General features: G+C 41.5%; 1 protein-coding gene across 4 annotated transcripts in view; it reads right to left on the reverse strand.

The window, feature by feature from the left end:
- Positions 1 to 16,580, reverse strand: part of LOC307198911 (kinesin-like protein KIF16B) — a 280,798-nt gene that overhangs the window by 38,722 nt on the left and 225,496 nt on the right. For all 4 annotated transcript variants that reach the window (XM_079946236.1, XM_079946235.1, XM_079946238.1 and 1 more), the window contains one exon: positions 474 to 557. In XM_079946236.1, the coding sequence (XP_079802362.1) occupies positions 474 to 557 (84 nt within the window). The remainder of the gene's footprint in view (positions 1 to 473; positions 558 to 16,580) is intronic.

Consider the following 16,580-nt stretch of genomic DNA (forward strand, 5'->3'; position numbering starts at 1 on the left):
CTGGCTCAGAAGACGAAGTTAAAATAAGTCCAACAGAACCTAACCATGACTAAAATGGGTATGTGTCTTTTTGCTTCCAGCCACCTTGAAAAAGTAACAACGATGCAATACTACAAATCTTCAGTTAATTAATTCAAGTTTTTGGCAGCAAGCTTCTTACCCCCAGCCTGCATTGCGTACCATCTGTCTACGTGAACATTCAGTTCTCACCCACAACCTGCTTCCTAACCCTTGGTATAAATGTATCTCCTCAAAACCCAGGAAAACGCTCTGTTGGGGGTGGGGGGAAGGACTTATATTTTCAATAAACTGATCTCATTACTTTACAATCTGCTGCTGCCACCTCCTGTGTTCATGAAGCAGCATCTCTCCATCCGTGAACAAGAGTTAAGTGTTTAAGAGGAAGAATTCTCACTGGTCAATCAGATGGCAAACTTTCTGCACACAGAGAAAGAAAAGCTTAATTCTGTTACCTCTAACTGACTTCGCCTCTCAGCAATCACACGTTCATCCTTGTTTCCAAATAGTTTCTTTGGAGGGAATTCAAGAGTCGCGAGCTGAAATACATATTTTATAAGAGAGACATTAATATCACACCTGTGAACTTCGGGCTATTATTAATCCATTGTTTGGAATCTCTATCATGGTGGGGGGGGGAGGAGAAAGAGGTTGGAAGTTTAAAGATGGTAGGGCCTGCCTTGCTTAGCCACCAACCGTGTGACCTTGAACAGACCAGGCAAGGCTCCACAAGGGTCACCCGAGAGGCAGGATGATGGGGCCTCAAAGGACGGCCAGACTTGAGTCTCAGTGTTTTGTCCCAGACGACACAGTAGACTCTTTGCCAGGTGGTGTTTCACATGTTTTATTTTTTAAAACACAAGTTTGTTCTTCTTTTAGTCCCCTTCTAATACTAGAATTCAATTATATTTGTGTTGACATAAGAATTTGAAAACTCAACAAGCATACTACCTGAACATTTTGTAAAAGAGTTCTGTAAACTTTCCGTATTGCCTTTTCTCAAATACTACTGCAAATGCAGATGGCCCATGTGAAAAGAAGGCTTCTCTTTCAATCTTTTCTCCTTGTCTCCTAGAGAATAAAGGTTTAGAATTGGCTGTAGCCAGGTCTTGGAATTTCATAGGTATTTTCCTTATGCTTCTTTTCTTGGAAGTATAAAAATCATAACGAAAAGGTAAGTTTTCTTATAGACTCCAAGGCAAGAAAGAGCTCTATAATCTGCCAGAAACCTGACCAGCTCGCGTGGATTTGGTTGAATGAACGCTGAGCGGTAATAATCGCTGGTGTTGATGAAATTCACTATTTCCTTCCTTCCTCGCCCTGTCGGGTTCAGACACACTGAGAGGTCAACAAAGAGTTACCAAGAAAAAAAAAAAAAAGAATATTTCTCCCACAATATAGGTCACAATGTGCCACAAAATTCCTACTTTATACATACGCAAAGCTTGGCTGATTTAAATTTATATTGCCACAGTGGGAATCAAAAATTAAGAACTAACATCTGTAGGTATAGGACTTTGAAAACTTAGTACTAAAGGAGAATATACATACAGCAAAATGCACATATCCTAAGTGAACAATTGGTGAATTTTCAACATCTCAACACACTGTAACCACCACCCAGATCAAAAGAGAACACCCCCGGCCGCCCAGGAACCCCTGGCACTCCCCTCCCGCTTTGTAAAAGGCTGGCGCTAGCCTGACTTCTAACAGCATGGTTTAGTTTTTCCCATTTTTCAGCTTCATCATATGGCACGAACCCTTTTGTGTCCACCGTCATCGCTCTACGTCATGTGTGCGAGGTCCACCCATGTTGCCATGTGTGGCAACAGTTTGCTCATTCCTGTGGCTACAGCATCCCACCATGTGAACATTCCACCACTGGTCTGTTCAGTCTCTGGCTATTGGGCTTTTGGCTAGTTTCCACTGTCTGGCCCTTAGGCATTGTGCTGTTATGAACATTTTCCTATAGGTTTTCCATATGTTTCCCATGAACATATGTAGGGATTCCTGCTGGTCATAGTCTGAAGGGTGAAAATGCTAGGTCATATGGAATGCAAGTGTTCAGCTGTACCTGAAGTTATCAAATGGTTTCCCAAAGCAGTTTTACCACCAACACTCCCACCGGCAGTGACTGAGAGACGCAGCGGCTTCAGATCCTCACCAGCGCCTGGTGCTGTGGTCTTTTCCATCTTGGCAATGCTGCTGGGTATGCCGTGATTTCTACTGTGGTTCAGATTTGCATTTTCCTAATGAGCCATGATGTCGAGCATCTTTTCACATGCTCATTGACCATCTGGTTACTCATTTGGGGGAAGTGTCTGTTCAACTCTTTGGGCCATTTTTTATTGGGATATGCCTTTTTCTTATTAAGAGTCATTCTTCCTTTTCCCTCTCTTCGAGGTGTCTTTGATGACTTTAGAGCCCTTTTACAAAGTTAGTGGAAGTCAGAGGTTTGCTCCTTTCAAACTCAAGCGCTCTTTCTACCCCAAACCTTGGAGCGGGTGGGGTGTGGGACCTCCTTCTCCTTCTCTCACCAATGTTCCAATCTGGTTGCTTACAGGCAACTTTAAAATCTGTTCAAGGTAAAGTGAAAGGCCATGGGCACCAAAGTAAGACAGACCTAGTTTGAATCTTGACCACTAACTAGCTAACTACTTTGTTTCTCTGAGCCTGAGTATTCTCTGCTGAAAAAAAAAACACAGGCAATGGTAGTAAACGTTACCGGTTATCTGTGAAGATTTCGTGAAGCAATGCCGAATGGGCCTTAGCTACTCTTACTATTTACTAGAGATCTGGTAATTACTAAGAACGCAGCATGCCACATCCCTGGTTCCCTCTCCCCATCCCTGGAATGGTGATGTGGCTTCAGGGAGCAAAGGGGCTTCTGGAACCCTGACTTCACTGGCACGAACACACTTCCCATATGTTGCAGGTTAGAGAAGACAGGTACCCAGAACGTGTCTTTTGGGTTTCGTCTAGCCTCGATTTCATCTTGTACAAATGTGTTCCCCCACCAAACGCAGTGATGCTGAAGGCTTGGCAAGCATGCTTTCACAGTTGGTTGTTTTGTCATTTTCTTATGTGGCTGATGAGGTGACGTGGTTTCTGTCGGGGGAAATTTACAGTCATACTTGCATGCTCGCTCAGAACTGGTGCACTGAAAGGACCCTCCGGCAGCTGAACTAGGTGGGAAGCAAGCATTTAAATTTCCTCGTAGTCAATGGTAGTATGTACTCCACCCTGGGATGGAGGCTAGTATCTTGTGCTACGACGATCCACCCTGTGAAATAACTGTGTATAAATTATCTATAATACAGATTTTAGGAAGAAAAGGGCAACCTTAAATGGCACTGAGGCACATAATCATAGGACTATAATATTCAACAATTTAACTTCAGAGATAAAGAAACACAGGGTCAGAGGTCAGTGACTTAGAATGGTTCCAAGTCATGGGGTGGCTGAGTCAAGACGAGGAACCAGGACTGACTCTAGGTTTTCATAACAAGGCTGTAAAGTGTGTCCGCAGAGTATGGAAGACCCTTCTGAAGTCCTTGAGAACCTAGGACCCAAATAAAAGACAGTAACCCCTCCCAGTGTGTATTAACCAGGAAAATGATGGACAGCTGCTGGCAGTAGTCAACAGGCCCACCAGGAGCTGTCAACAAACCTCACTGAGGACCTGTACCAACAAAGGAACAGGAAAGTGACAGGGGTCAGTGACCACGGTGGGGAAAACAGGAACGGGTCTGGAGGCAGGGTCCTGGGAAGTCTGTCCTGGGATTATTAGCTCCTGTCAACTGATTCCTCACAAAATACAACATAAGGAGGATGGAGGTGAAGTGTTGGAGGGAGGGAGAGAAGGAACGGGAACAGAAGTTCCCACGTGATTCATGATAAATGCACGTGACGGGGTCCATGTCCTTTTGATGGGGCTGGGACATGAACAAACTGAAGGAGAATGGTAAGGGCGTGAGGCAAGGTATTGCCTCCATTAAAATAATTATATTTACATCAGAAACAGCTTTCCAACCTCTTCCCTCTGACAGAATGAAAACTACCTCCATTTCTCCTTTTTAGAGAATCTTGACAGTGCTGTTTAGGCTTCGCTATCTGTAAGCTCTTAGGTTGAATGAGATGAAATTGCCAGTTTGGAAGTTAAAAATGGTTGAATATCAGCAATTCCATAAGGTTAAACCCCTTATAAAACTTCTGACATTTTAATTTAAACACCTTTATTGGAGTATAATTGCTTTACAATGGTGTGTTAGTTTCTGCTGTATAACAAAGTGAATCAGCTATACATATACATATATCCCCATATCCCCTCCCTCTTGCGTCTCCCTCCCACTCTCCCTATCCCACCCCTCTAGGTGGACACAAAGCACCGAGCTGATCTCCCTGTGCTATGCAGCTGCTTCCCACTAGGTATCTGTTTTACACTTGGTAGTGTATATATATCCATGCCACTCTCTCACTTCGTCCCAGCTTACCCTTCCCCCTCCTGAGTCCTCAAGTCCATTCTCTACGTCTGCATCTTTATTCCTGTCTTGCCCCTAGGTCCTTCAAAACCATTTTTTTTTAGATTCAATATATATGTCTTAGCATATGGTATTTATTTTTCTCTTTCTGACTTACTTCACTCTGTATGACAGACTCTAGGTCCATCCACCTCACTACAAATAACTCAATTTCATTTCTTTTCATGGCCGAGTAATATTCCATTATATATATGTGCCACATCTTCTTTATCCATTCATCTGTCGATGGACACTTAGGTTGCTTCCATGTCCTGGCTATTGTAAATAGTGCTGCAATGAACATTGTGGTACATGACTCTTTCTGAATTATGGTTTTTCTCAGGGTATATGCCCAGTAGTAGGATTGCTGGGTCATATGGTAGTTCTATTTGTAGTTTTTTAAGGAATCTCCATACTGTTCTCCGTAGTGGCTGTATCAATGTACATTCCCACCAACAGTGTAGGAGGGTTCCCTTTTCTCCACACCCTCTCCAGCATTTGTTGTTTGTAGATTTTTTGATGATGGCCATTCTGATTGGTGTGAGGTAATACCTCACTGTAGTTTTTTTTTTTTTTTTCCTGTATGCGGGCCTCTCACTGTTGTGGCCTCTCCTGTTGCGGAGCACAGGCTCCAGACACGCAGGCCCAGCGGCCATGGCTCACGGGCCCAGCTGCTCCGCGGCATGTGGGATCTTACCGGACCGGGACACAAACCCGTGTCCCCTGCATCGGCAGGCGGACTCTTAACCACTGCGCCACCAGGGAAGCCCCTCACTGTAGTTTTGATTTGCATTTCTCTAATGATTAGTTGAGCATCCTTTCATGTGTTTGTTGGCAATCTGTATATCTTCTTTGGAGAAATGTCTATTTAGGTCTTCTGCCCATTTTAAAAATATGGAACGCTTCACTAATTTGCGTGTCATCCTTGCACAGGGGCCATGCTAACCTTCTCTGTATTGTTCTAATTTTAGTATATGTGCTGCCGAAGTGAGCACAAAACTTCTGACATTTGTAAATGACCACTAGGCCGAAGACACATTCCCAGCTGCTTCTACCCGCCAAGGGTAGATATTCTCAGTTGAGGGATTGTTGATTGGCTACATCTAAACCAATATTCTTTCAAAAGAATGTTCAAGCACTCAAAAAAAAACAGAACTAGAAATATCTTATATTTTAAAAATGCAACACTAAAATAGCCAAGGAGTTGGGGAAACAGTAACAGTACAGGTGGCACGGAAGCCATTTAGGGGCCAATAGTTGTTGACACAGAAGGGATTAGGTTGCTACTCTCAACAACAGCCTGTCTTTTGAAAAGAAAAAAAAAAAGACCATCATAGTCTTTTTTTTTTTTTTTTTTTCTTTTTTTGCAGTACGCAGGTCTCTTCACTGCTGTGGCCTCTCCCGCCGCGGAGCACAGGCTCCGGACGCGCAGGCTCAGCGGCCATGGCTCACGGGCCCAGCCGCTCCGTGGCACGCGGGATCTTCCCGGACCGGGGCACGAACCCGCGTCTCCTGCATCGGCAGGCGGACTCCCAACCACTGCGCCCCCAGGGAAGCCCCCATCATAGTCTTTACTTGGATTAAAGAGTGCAGGAACTGCTGCTTCATTCTTACTATAAAATCCTTATAATCCTTTATATCTTCACTATTATATAAATCCTTAGAAGGGTTTAGAAATCTGGGGTAGAAGAGAGGCCTGAACTTTTTCTCTCCCCAGGTACAAAGTGACCACCTCATTTATTTTGAAACAGAACAGCAAAAGCAATCCTCTGTAGGGTTCATTTCCGGATTGTGAATTATTTAAACTGTCCATATGTTTTTAAAAACGTACTATTTACCAAGATAGAAAGAGCCACTGGTCAGGACAAATAATGTGCCTGGAGAGCCAAAAAAAGGAAAAGATCTCTTCTATTTTGCAGAAAGCGCTGCTGTCTGAAAAGTAATATTTCCAACAAATTAAGAATACAAGAGAGGCTCAGAGAGGGGGTGACTGTCCCTGACTTTTCCCCTCATGCCCTACATACACTGACATCTATTGTTTGTTTGTTTGGCTTCTTAACCTAACAGCAAATTGAAAATAAAATCAATGATATAATTTGCACATTTACATTTCTTCTCAAGTTCTTTTTAGTTAAATTTTTTTTCATTTTTATCGCTTCATTTTTGAATCTAGCAGATGGTCGAGATCTGATTTCCATGAGAAATGCTGTCAGGAACAGTAGAAGGCATCTGTGGGTGGAGGAGAGATTCCTCTTTGATTTCCTTTGTAACCTCTGACAAAGGAAATACAGTGTCCTACATTTCTAAAAATTAAAGTTCCTGAAGTTCCATATTCCTCACACCTACTCAATTCTAAAGGAACTCAGATAAATATTTCTGATTTATATAAAAATGATCAAGATACTTGGGACTCAGTAATGAGGAAAAAATCATTTTCTTTCTTTTTATAAGATTTCATTTTCTGTCAGAACCAGCTTGCTAGTTTCTACCCGAAAAGTATGTTGGGATTTTTTATCGGGATTGTACTGAATATACAGGTCATTTTGGCAAAAAGCGACATCATAGAGTCAAGTACACCACTCCATGAAAAAGTAAAAAGATTTCATTTTCATAAAGAGCAAAACCCATCATTTCCCCCTTATAACTTTCACGGATAAAGTCTCATGTTAAAAAAGTATGATTACAAACTGTAACACCTGATGGAGCAGCTCGGGTTAAAGACGGTGGAGTAAAGCCTTTATTTGCATCCCTTCACACCTTCAAAAGCACCAAGAACGACAAGAGATGAAAAGCAGAGTTCCCTGTCAATCCCTGAAACTAACACAACATTGTAAATCAACTATACTCCAATAAAAATTTTAAAAAGTAAAGACGCTGACTCCAAAGTAGGAAACCACTGCAGCCCACACGCAGGCCAGCAGCCGCTGGGAGCCCAGCCTCCCTGTCCTCCTCTCCAGGCCACAGGCCACAAGCTGTCCACCAGGGTCGGCATCCAAGCCCCCAGGTATTGCATGACGCTGATGTTAAAGACTAAAGCTGGGGACAAGGAGAAGGTGGGGGGAACCCACAGCAAAGAGGAGGGCAGTAGGGGCCTGTGCGGGGAGAACCCAGAGCTGCTCAAGGTGTTGGCAGAGAAAACAGGCCAGAGGCAGGCACCTGGCTTTACTGCCACAGACAGTGACCCACTGCCCCCGCGAACACCAGAAAATATGTGCCTCGATGCGAAGGGAAAAACTGGTGGAAAATAATTCAAAAAAATTCCAGGCAAAGGTTTAGGCGTGTGGTAGCTTGCTGCCTCCCCCTCCCCAGGGTCTGTCCCTTCCTTGTCCCCATGATTCACTGGTGTTTTCCCCTAAAATTAGTCCATTTCACTTAAAGATGAGAAATAATTAGAAGGAACTGAAACTGAACTATGAATAAAAAGGGTAGGTGAAGAGATACTGAATAAAAGAGAAGCAAAAGGCAGATAAAGAAGAGGTACAAGAAGGACTGACCAAAGACAAGAAGAACTCAGGGAAGAAATTATCCACAGTCTTAAGGAACCACAAACACCCATAAAAAAGAACCAGAAGCAGGAAGCAATACACAGGTTGAAAGAAGAGACTACAGTGGGGGGAAACAGGCAGAAAACTGAGCCAGCTCGTGGAGAAATGGCTGATTCCAGGACTGGGATAGGGACCACGTAAGATGAGCCCAAAGCATCTTGTAGTGCCAGAGATCAAGGAAGTGCTCAAAACCAAAAGCACGTTGGGGATTCCCTGGTAGTGCAGTGGTTAAGAATCCGCCTGCCAACGCAGGGGACACAGGTTCGAGCCCTGGTCCAGGAAGATCCCACATGCCACGGAGCAGCTAAGCCCGTGCGCCACAACTACTGAAGCCTGTGTGCCTATGGCTTCTGCTCTGCAACAAGAGAAGCCACTGTAATGAGAAGCCCGCTCACTGCAACAAAGAGTAGCCCCCTGCTCACGGCAACTAGAGAAAGCCCGTGCACAGCAACAAAGACCCAACGCGGCCAAAAATAAATAAATAAAATAAATTTTTAAAAATTAGAAAAAGAAGAGATGGAAGATGTATTTAAAACCAAAAGCACAATGATGGGAGTGTGTCACAGGGACACAGGTGCCGATGCAAAGAGTTGCTGCATACGGCCTAAGTTGGAAAAACGTGAAAAACAAAATTTTTAAAAATGTATTGCCTTAAAACCCCAAATATGATGAAATAAACAAGTAAATAAATAAATGGGGAAGAAGAAACAAGCCACCCATTCAGAAGAATTCCAAGTAACTAATGTAGGTACCTCACCCTCCAGGAAGTGGGGGCATCTCTCTCCACCCCTAAAACGTGGGCTCCGCAGAATGTGTGCTGTGCAGTGCCTTCCTTCCCAAGAGAACAGTATAGAAAGGGGGGAACCAAGGAACCTCACAGGGGAGAAACCTCAGCCAGGAGATCAAGGTCAATCTCAACAGTGTTAAGTCACACTGATGGTGTGTGTGTCCTTCATATGATGTGATGATAATGACACTTTACCTCCGTGGCTTTTCTCCCCCAAACCCAAATGTCTAATCATGAGAAAAACAGGCATATCCCAATTGGGAACATTCTCTAAGATACCTGACCATCATTCCTCACAATATCAAGGTCATTAAATATAAGGAAAGTCTGAGAAACTTTCACAGCGAAAGGGAGCCTAAGGAAACATAGTGACTGAACGTAATGTGGTATCCTGGATGGGATACTGGAACAGAAAAAGGACATTAGGTAAAAATTAAGGAAATCTCAAAAGTACAGACTTTAGTTAATAATAATAATAATGTATCAGCGTTGGTTCACTAGTGGTGACAAATGCCCTATACTCATGTGAACTGTTAACAGGGAAAGTGGGTATGGGATATATGAAAACTCTGTATTACCTTCACATTATTTTTCTGTAAAACTAAAACTATTCAAATAGGATTTCTGGTTTCTGATCTGATACATAAGGAGCTTAGAAGTTGTGACGTCTGTCCTCACAAGAAAAAAAACTGAATAAACTGAAAATCAAGAGCTCTTCCCGGATCCATCAGAGAATTAAGGCCACAGGGCAAACTACTGTCCCCCATCCGGAGAGATGGACAGGCAGAAACAGAGAAGCACGGCTTAGCTGGTGCTGAAGCTCACAACTGCAGCCAGTTTTTGTAGGAACACTTTAAACTGCAATCGACGAACTGCTGGAGGCTCAGTGTAGCCTAGTATGAGAGTTAAAAAAACTCCAGAGGAGCTGCGTTTTCCATAACTTTTGTGACGTTTACCTCCAGAAGTCCCACCAGATTCTCACTGTGAAGAAGAATCCCTTTGGTTCTGCAGAAGGTGCTGGGGGCGGGGATGGTGGGGTGGTAACCTTCTGAAATACACCAGAGTGCTCTGCCCTCAAGGGAAACTGTTTTCCCAGAATCTAACCACTTTGGGTTTTACCAAAGCCCAACTGTTCGGGGGCAGGGGAGTGGAATGCCCCCTGCAGGTTTCACTAAGAGACTGAGACCTAATCACAGGCCTACAGACCCTCCAACACACACATCCCACCACCACGCCAACAGGGCTCCTGCAAGACAACGGGACTGCAGCTAAAGGAAGCCCGAGCCTCAGGCTCTATTTAAGAAGCTTCTGGGAAAACCCAAAGACAATAGCGGAAACACAAACAAGGGCACTTGAGGACATTTTTTCCGCTGACACCACAGCCAGGGCAATTGTAGCCTATATGGTAGCCAGATAAATATAAAACTGCATGCTAAAAGCCTATCTACTTCAGCTCCATTCACATGACACACCATCTTTCAACAAAAATTACAATGCATGCTAAAAGGCAAAAAACAGTCTGAGACTATTCTAAAATGAAAAAAGCTGATTGAAAAAAGGAAATCCAGTGCCTCCACACCCTGCACCCCTGCCCCCTCCTCCCCCACTGTCTACATGCTCAAAAAACAAAAAAAATGAGCACGAAGAACTCAAGAAAGAGACGAGAGAAACAAAAACAGTAGAAGAAAAACAGTAGTAGAAAGTCCCAGTAGAGGAAACAAAAGTAGCATGAAGACAATAAAAACACAGGTTAGCCTATGGCATATAGAGCAGAGAAAATAACAAGGCAAAATGAAAAATGCTAAGGGAAATAAAACGTGACCCAAGAGGTTTATAAGTAACAGAGAAATGTCTTTAAAGTGTGCAGTCCACAGGCAGACGTTCTCAAGCGCATAAGAACTCAGGTAAAACACATCAAGGTGAACCTTTCAAAAACGTACAGGATGACCAAAAATATCCAACCAAGAGACAGCACGATACAAGGATCTCAGGAACGAAGAAACCACTGTAAATACCACCTCTACTTAAACCCACAACTAGGACAGAATTATGCATAATTTATGTATAAAAAAGGAAACTACACATAATTTATGTATAAAAGAATGTGCTATATCGTGACTTTATAAAATATAATTTTTAAAATTGGGTAGGTGGGAGTAAATAAAATGTGATAATCTTAGCTTTGTTATGAGTCAATTATTGTTTTAATTTAATTTTTTTATACAGGTTCTTATTAGTTATCTATTTTATACATATTAGTGTATAAAATATTATACACATTTTATTATACACTAATATTATACACTAACTTATACATAATAGTGTATAAAATATTATACATTAATATACATACATATTAGTGTCAACCCCCATCTCCAGATTCAACCCACCACCACCCCACCCCCGATTTTGACCGTTTGGTTAATAAGTCTGTTCTCTACATCTTTGTCTCTATTTCTGCCTTGCAAACTGGTTCATCTGCACCATTTTTCTAGATTCCACATATATGTGTTAATATACGATATTTGTTTTTCTCTTTCTGATTTACTTCACTCTGTATGGCAGTCTCTAGGTCCATCCATGTCTCTACAAATGACCCAGTTTGGTTCCTCTTTACGGCTGAGTAATATTCCATTGTATATATGTACCACATCTTCTTTAATCATTCGTCTGTCGACAGGCATTTAGGTTGCTTCCATGACCTGGCTATTGTAAATAGTGCTGCAATGAACACAGGGGTGCATGTGTCTTTTTGAATTATGGCTTTCTCTGGTATATGCCCAGTACTGGGACTCGTAGGTCATAAGGTAATTCTATTTTTAGTTTTCTAAGGAACCTCCATACTGTTCTCCATAGTGGCTGTATCAATTTACATTCCCACCAACAGTGTAAGAGGGTTCCCTTTTCTCCACATCCTCTCCAGCATTTGTTGTTTGTGGATTTTCTGATGATGCCCACTCTAACTGGTGTGAGGTGATACCTCATTGTAGTTTTGATTTGCTTTTCTCTAATGATTAGTGATGCTGAGCAGCTTTTCATGTGCCTCGTGGCCATCGGTATGTCTTCTTTAGAGAAACGTCTATTTAAGTTTTCTACCCATTTTTGGATTGCGGTGTTCGTTTCTTTAATATTGAGCTTCATGAGCTGTTTATATATTTTGGAGATTAATCCTTCATCCGTTGATTTGTTTGCAAATATTTTCTCCCATTCTGAGAATTGTCTTTTCATCTTGTTCATAGTCTCCTTTGCTGCGAAAAAGCTTCTAAGTTTCATTAAGTCCCATTTGTTTGTTCTGTTTTGTTTTTATTTCCAATACTCTAGGAAGTGAGTCAAAAAAGATCCTGCTGTGACTTATGTCAAAGTGTGTTCTTCCTATGTTTTCCTCTAAGAGTTTTATGGTGTCCGGTCTTACATTTAGGTCTTTAATATATTTTGCGATTATTTTTGTGTATGGTGTTAGGGAGTGTTCTAATTTCATTCTTTTACATGTAGCACTCCAGCTTTCCCAGCACCATTTATTGAAACGACTGTCTTTTCTCCATTGTATATCCTTGCCTCCTTTGTCATAGATTAGTTGACCACAGGTGCGTGGGTTTATCTCTAGGCTTTCTCTCCTGTTCCACTGACCTATATTTCTGTTTTTGTGCCAGTACCACACTGTCTTGATTACTGTGGCTTTGCAGTATAGCCTGAAGTCAGGGAGGCTGATTCCTCCAGCTCCGTCTTTTTTCCCTCAAGACTGCTTTGGCTATTCAGGGTCTTTCTTTTGTGCCTCCATACATATTTTAAAAGTTTTTGTTCTAGTTCTGTAAAAACTACCATTGGTAATCTGATAGGGATTGCACTGAATCTGTAGATTACTTGGAGTAGTACAGTTATTTTCACAATATTGATTCTTTCAATCCAAGAACATGGTATCTCTCCATCTGTTTGTGTCATCTTTGATTTCTTTCATCAGTGTCTTACAGTTTTCTGAGTACAGGTCTTTTACCTCCTTAGGTAGGTTTATTCCGAGGTATTTTATTCTTTTTGTTGCAGTGGTGAATGGGATTGTTTCCTTAATTTCTCTTTCTGACTTTTCATTGTTAGTGTATAGGAATGCAAGAGATTTCTGTGGATTAATTTTGTATCCTGCAACTTTACCAAATTCATTGATTAGTTCTAGTAGTTTTCTGGTGGCATTTTTAGGATTCTCTATGTAGAGTATCATGTCAACTGTAAATAGTGACAGTTTTACTTCTTCTTTTCCATTTTGTATTCCTTTTATTTCTTTTTCTTCTCTAATTGCCATGGCTAGGACTTCCAAAACTATGTTGAATAAGAGTGGCAAGAGTGGACATCCTTGTCTTGTTCCTGATCTTAGAGGAAATGCTTTCAGTCTTTCACCATTGAAAATGTTTGCTGTAGCTTTGCCATATATGGCCTTTATTATGTTCAGCTAGGTTCCCTCTATGCCCACTTTCCAGAGAGTTTTTATCATAAATGGATGTTGAATTTTGTCAAAAGCTTTTTCTGCGTCTATTAAAATGATCATATGGTGTTTTTGTTTTTTTTTTTGAAGTATGCGGGCCTCTCACTGTGTTGCCCCTCCCATTGCGGAGCACAGGATCTGGACGCACAGGCTCAGCGGCCATGGCTCACGGGCCTAGCTGCTCCATGGCATGTGGGATGTTCCCAGACCGGGCCACGAACCCGTGTCCCCGGCATCAGAGGCGGACTTTCAACCACTGCGCCACCAGGGAAGCCCGATCATATGGTTTTTATTCTTCAATTTGTTAATATGGTGTATCACACTGCTTGATTTCAGTACATTGAAGAATCCTTGCATCTCTGGGATAAATCCGACTTGATCATGGTGTATGATCCATTTAATGTACTGTTGGATTGTTTGCTAGTATTTTGTTGAGGATTTTTGCATCTATATTCATCAGTGACATTGGTCTGTAATTCCTTTTTTTGTAGTATCTTTGTCTGGTTTTGCTATCAGGGTGATGGTGGCCTCATAGAATGAGTTTGGGAGTGTTCCTTCCTCTGCAATATTTTGGAAGAGTTTGAGAAGGACGGGTGTTAGCTCTTCTCTGTTTGATAGAATGCACCTGTGAAGCCATCTGATCCTGGACTTTTGTTTGTTGCAAGATTTTTAAGCACAGTTTCAATTTCATTACTTGTGACTGGTCTGTTCATATTTTCTATTTCTTGCTGGTTCAGTCTTGGAAGGTTATACCTTTCTAAGAATTTGTCCATTTCTTCCAGGTTGTCCATTTTATTGTTAGAGTTGCTTGTAGTAGTCTCTTAGGATGCTTTGTATTTCTGCAGTGTCTGTTGTAACTTCTCCCTTTTCATTTCTAATTTTATTGATTTGAGTCCTCTCCCTCTTTTTCTTGATAAGTCTGGCTAATGGTTTATGAATTTTGTTTATCTTCTCAAAGAACCAGCTTTTAGTTTTACTGATCTCTGCTACTGTTTTGTTTCTATTTCATTTATTTCTGCTCTGATCTTTATGATTTCTTTCCTTCTGCTAACTTTGGGTTTTGTTTGTTCTTCTTTCTCCAGTTCCTTTAGGTGTAAGGTTAGATTGTTTATTTGAGATTTTTCTTGTTTCTTGAGGTGGGCTTGTATAGCTATAAACTTCCCTCTTAGAACTGCTTTTGCTGCATCCCATAGGTTTTGGATCATCGTGTTTTCATTGTCATTTGTCTCCAGGTATTTTTTGATTTCCTCTTTGATTTCTTCAGTGATCTCTTGGTTATTTAGTAACGTATTGTTTAGCCTCCATGTGTTTGTTCCTTTTTTTTCTCTGTAATTCATTTCTAATCTCATAGCGTTGCGGTCAGAAAAGATGCTTGATATGATTTCAAATTTCTTAAATTTACTGAGGCTTGATTTGTGACCCAAGATGGGATCTATCCTGGAAAATGTCCCCTGCGCACTTGAGAAGAAAGTGTAATCTGCTGTTTTTGGATGGAATGTCCTATAAATAGCAATTAAATCTATCTGGTCTATTGCGTCATTTAAAGCTTGCGTTTCCTTATTAATTTTCATTTTGGATGATCTGTCCATTGGTGTAAGTGAGGTGTTAAAGTCCCCCACTATTACTGTGTCACTGTTGATTTCCTCTTTTATAGTTGTTAGCATTTGCCTTATGTACTGAGGTGCTCCTATGTTGGGTGCATATATATTTATAATTGTTATATCTTCTTGGACTGATCCCTTGATCATTATGTAGTGTCCCTCCTTGTCTCTTGTAACATTATTTTAAACTATATTTTATCTGATATGAGTATTGCTACTCCAGCTTACTTTTTATTTCCTTTTGCATGGAATATCTTTTTCCATCCCCTCACTCTCAGTCTGAATGTTTTCCTAGGTCTGAAGTGGGTCTCTTGTAGACAGCATATAGATGGGTCTTGTTTTTGTATCCATTCAGCAAGCCTGCGTCTTTTGGTTGGTGCATTTAATCCATTCTCATTTAAGGTGATTATCAATATGTATGTTCCTATGACCATTTTCTTAATTGTTTTGGATTTGTTTTTGTAGGTCCTTTTCTTCTCTTGTGTTTCCCACTTAGAGAAGTTCCTTTAGCATTTGTTGTAGAGTTGGTTTGGTGGTGCTGAATTCTCTTAACTTTTGCTTGCCTGTAAAGCTTTAGATTTCTCCATCGAATCTGAATGAGCTCCTTGCTGGGTAATCTTGGTTGTTGGTTTTTCCCTTTCATCACTTTCAATATATCATGCCACTCCCTTCTGGCTTGTAGAGTTTCGGCTGAGAAATCAGCTGTTAACCTTATGGGAGTTCCCTTTTCCCTTGTTGCTTTTAATAATTTTTCTTTGTCTTTAATTTTTGTCAGTTTGATTACTATGTGTCTCAGTGTGTTTCTCCTTGGGTTTATCTGGCCTGGGAAGCTCTGAGCTTCCTGGACTTGGGTGGCTATTTCCTTTCCCATGTTAGGGAAGTTTTTGATTATAATCTCTTCAAATATTTTCTTGGGTCCTCTCTCTCTGTCTTCCAGGACCCCTATAATGCGAATGCTGGTGCGTTTAATGTTGTCCCAGAGGTCTCTTAGGATGTCTTCAATTCTTTTCACTCTTTTTTCTTTATTCTGTTCCACGGCAGTGAATTCCACCACTCTGTCTTCCAGGTCACTTATCCATTCTTCTGCTTCAGTTTTTCTGCTATTGATTCCTTCTCGTGTATTTTTCATTTCAGTTATTTTGTTGTTCACCTCTGTTTGCTTGTTCTTTAATTCTTCCATGTGTTTGTTCTTGAATTCTTCTAGGTCTTTGTTAAACATTTCTTGAATCCTCTCGACCTTTGCCTCCATTCTTTTTCCGAGGTCCTGGATCATCTTCATTATCATTTTTCTGAATTCTTTTTCTGTAAGGTTGCCTATCTCCACTTCATTTAGTTGTTTTTCTGGGGTTTTATCCTGTTCCTTCATCTGGTACCTAGTCTTCTGCCTTTTCGTTTTGTCTGTCTTTCTGTGAATGTGGTTTTCGTTCCACAGGCTGCAGAATTGTAATTCTTCTTGCTTCTGCTGTCTGCCCTCTGGTGGATAAGGCTATCTAAAAGGCTTGTGCAAGCTTCCTGCTGGGAGGGACTGGTGGTGGGCAGAGCTTAGTAAAACTTTAATCCACTTGTCTGCTGATGGGTGGAGCTCAGTCTCCTCCCTGTTGGTTGTTTGACCTGAGGCGACTCAGCACTGGACGCTAC

Source organism: Stenella coeruleoalba (genome assembly GCF_951394435.1).
Source record: "Stenella coeruleoalba genome assembly, chromosome: 15".
NCBI lineage: Eukaryota > Metazoa > Chordata > Mammalia > Artiodactyla > Delphinidae > Stenella > Stenella coeruleoalba.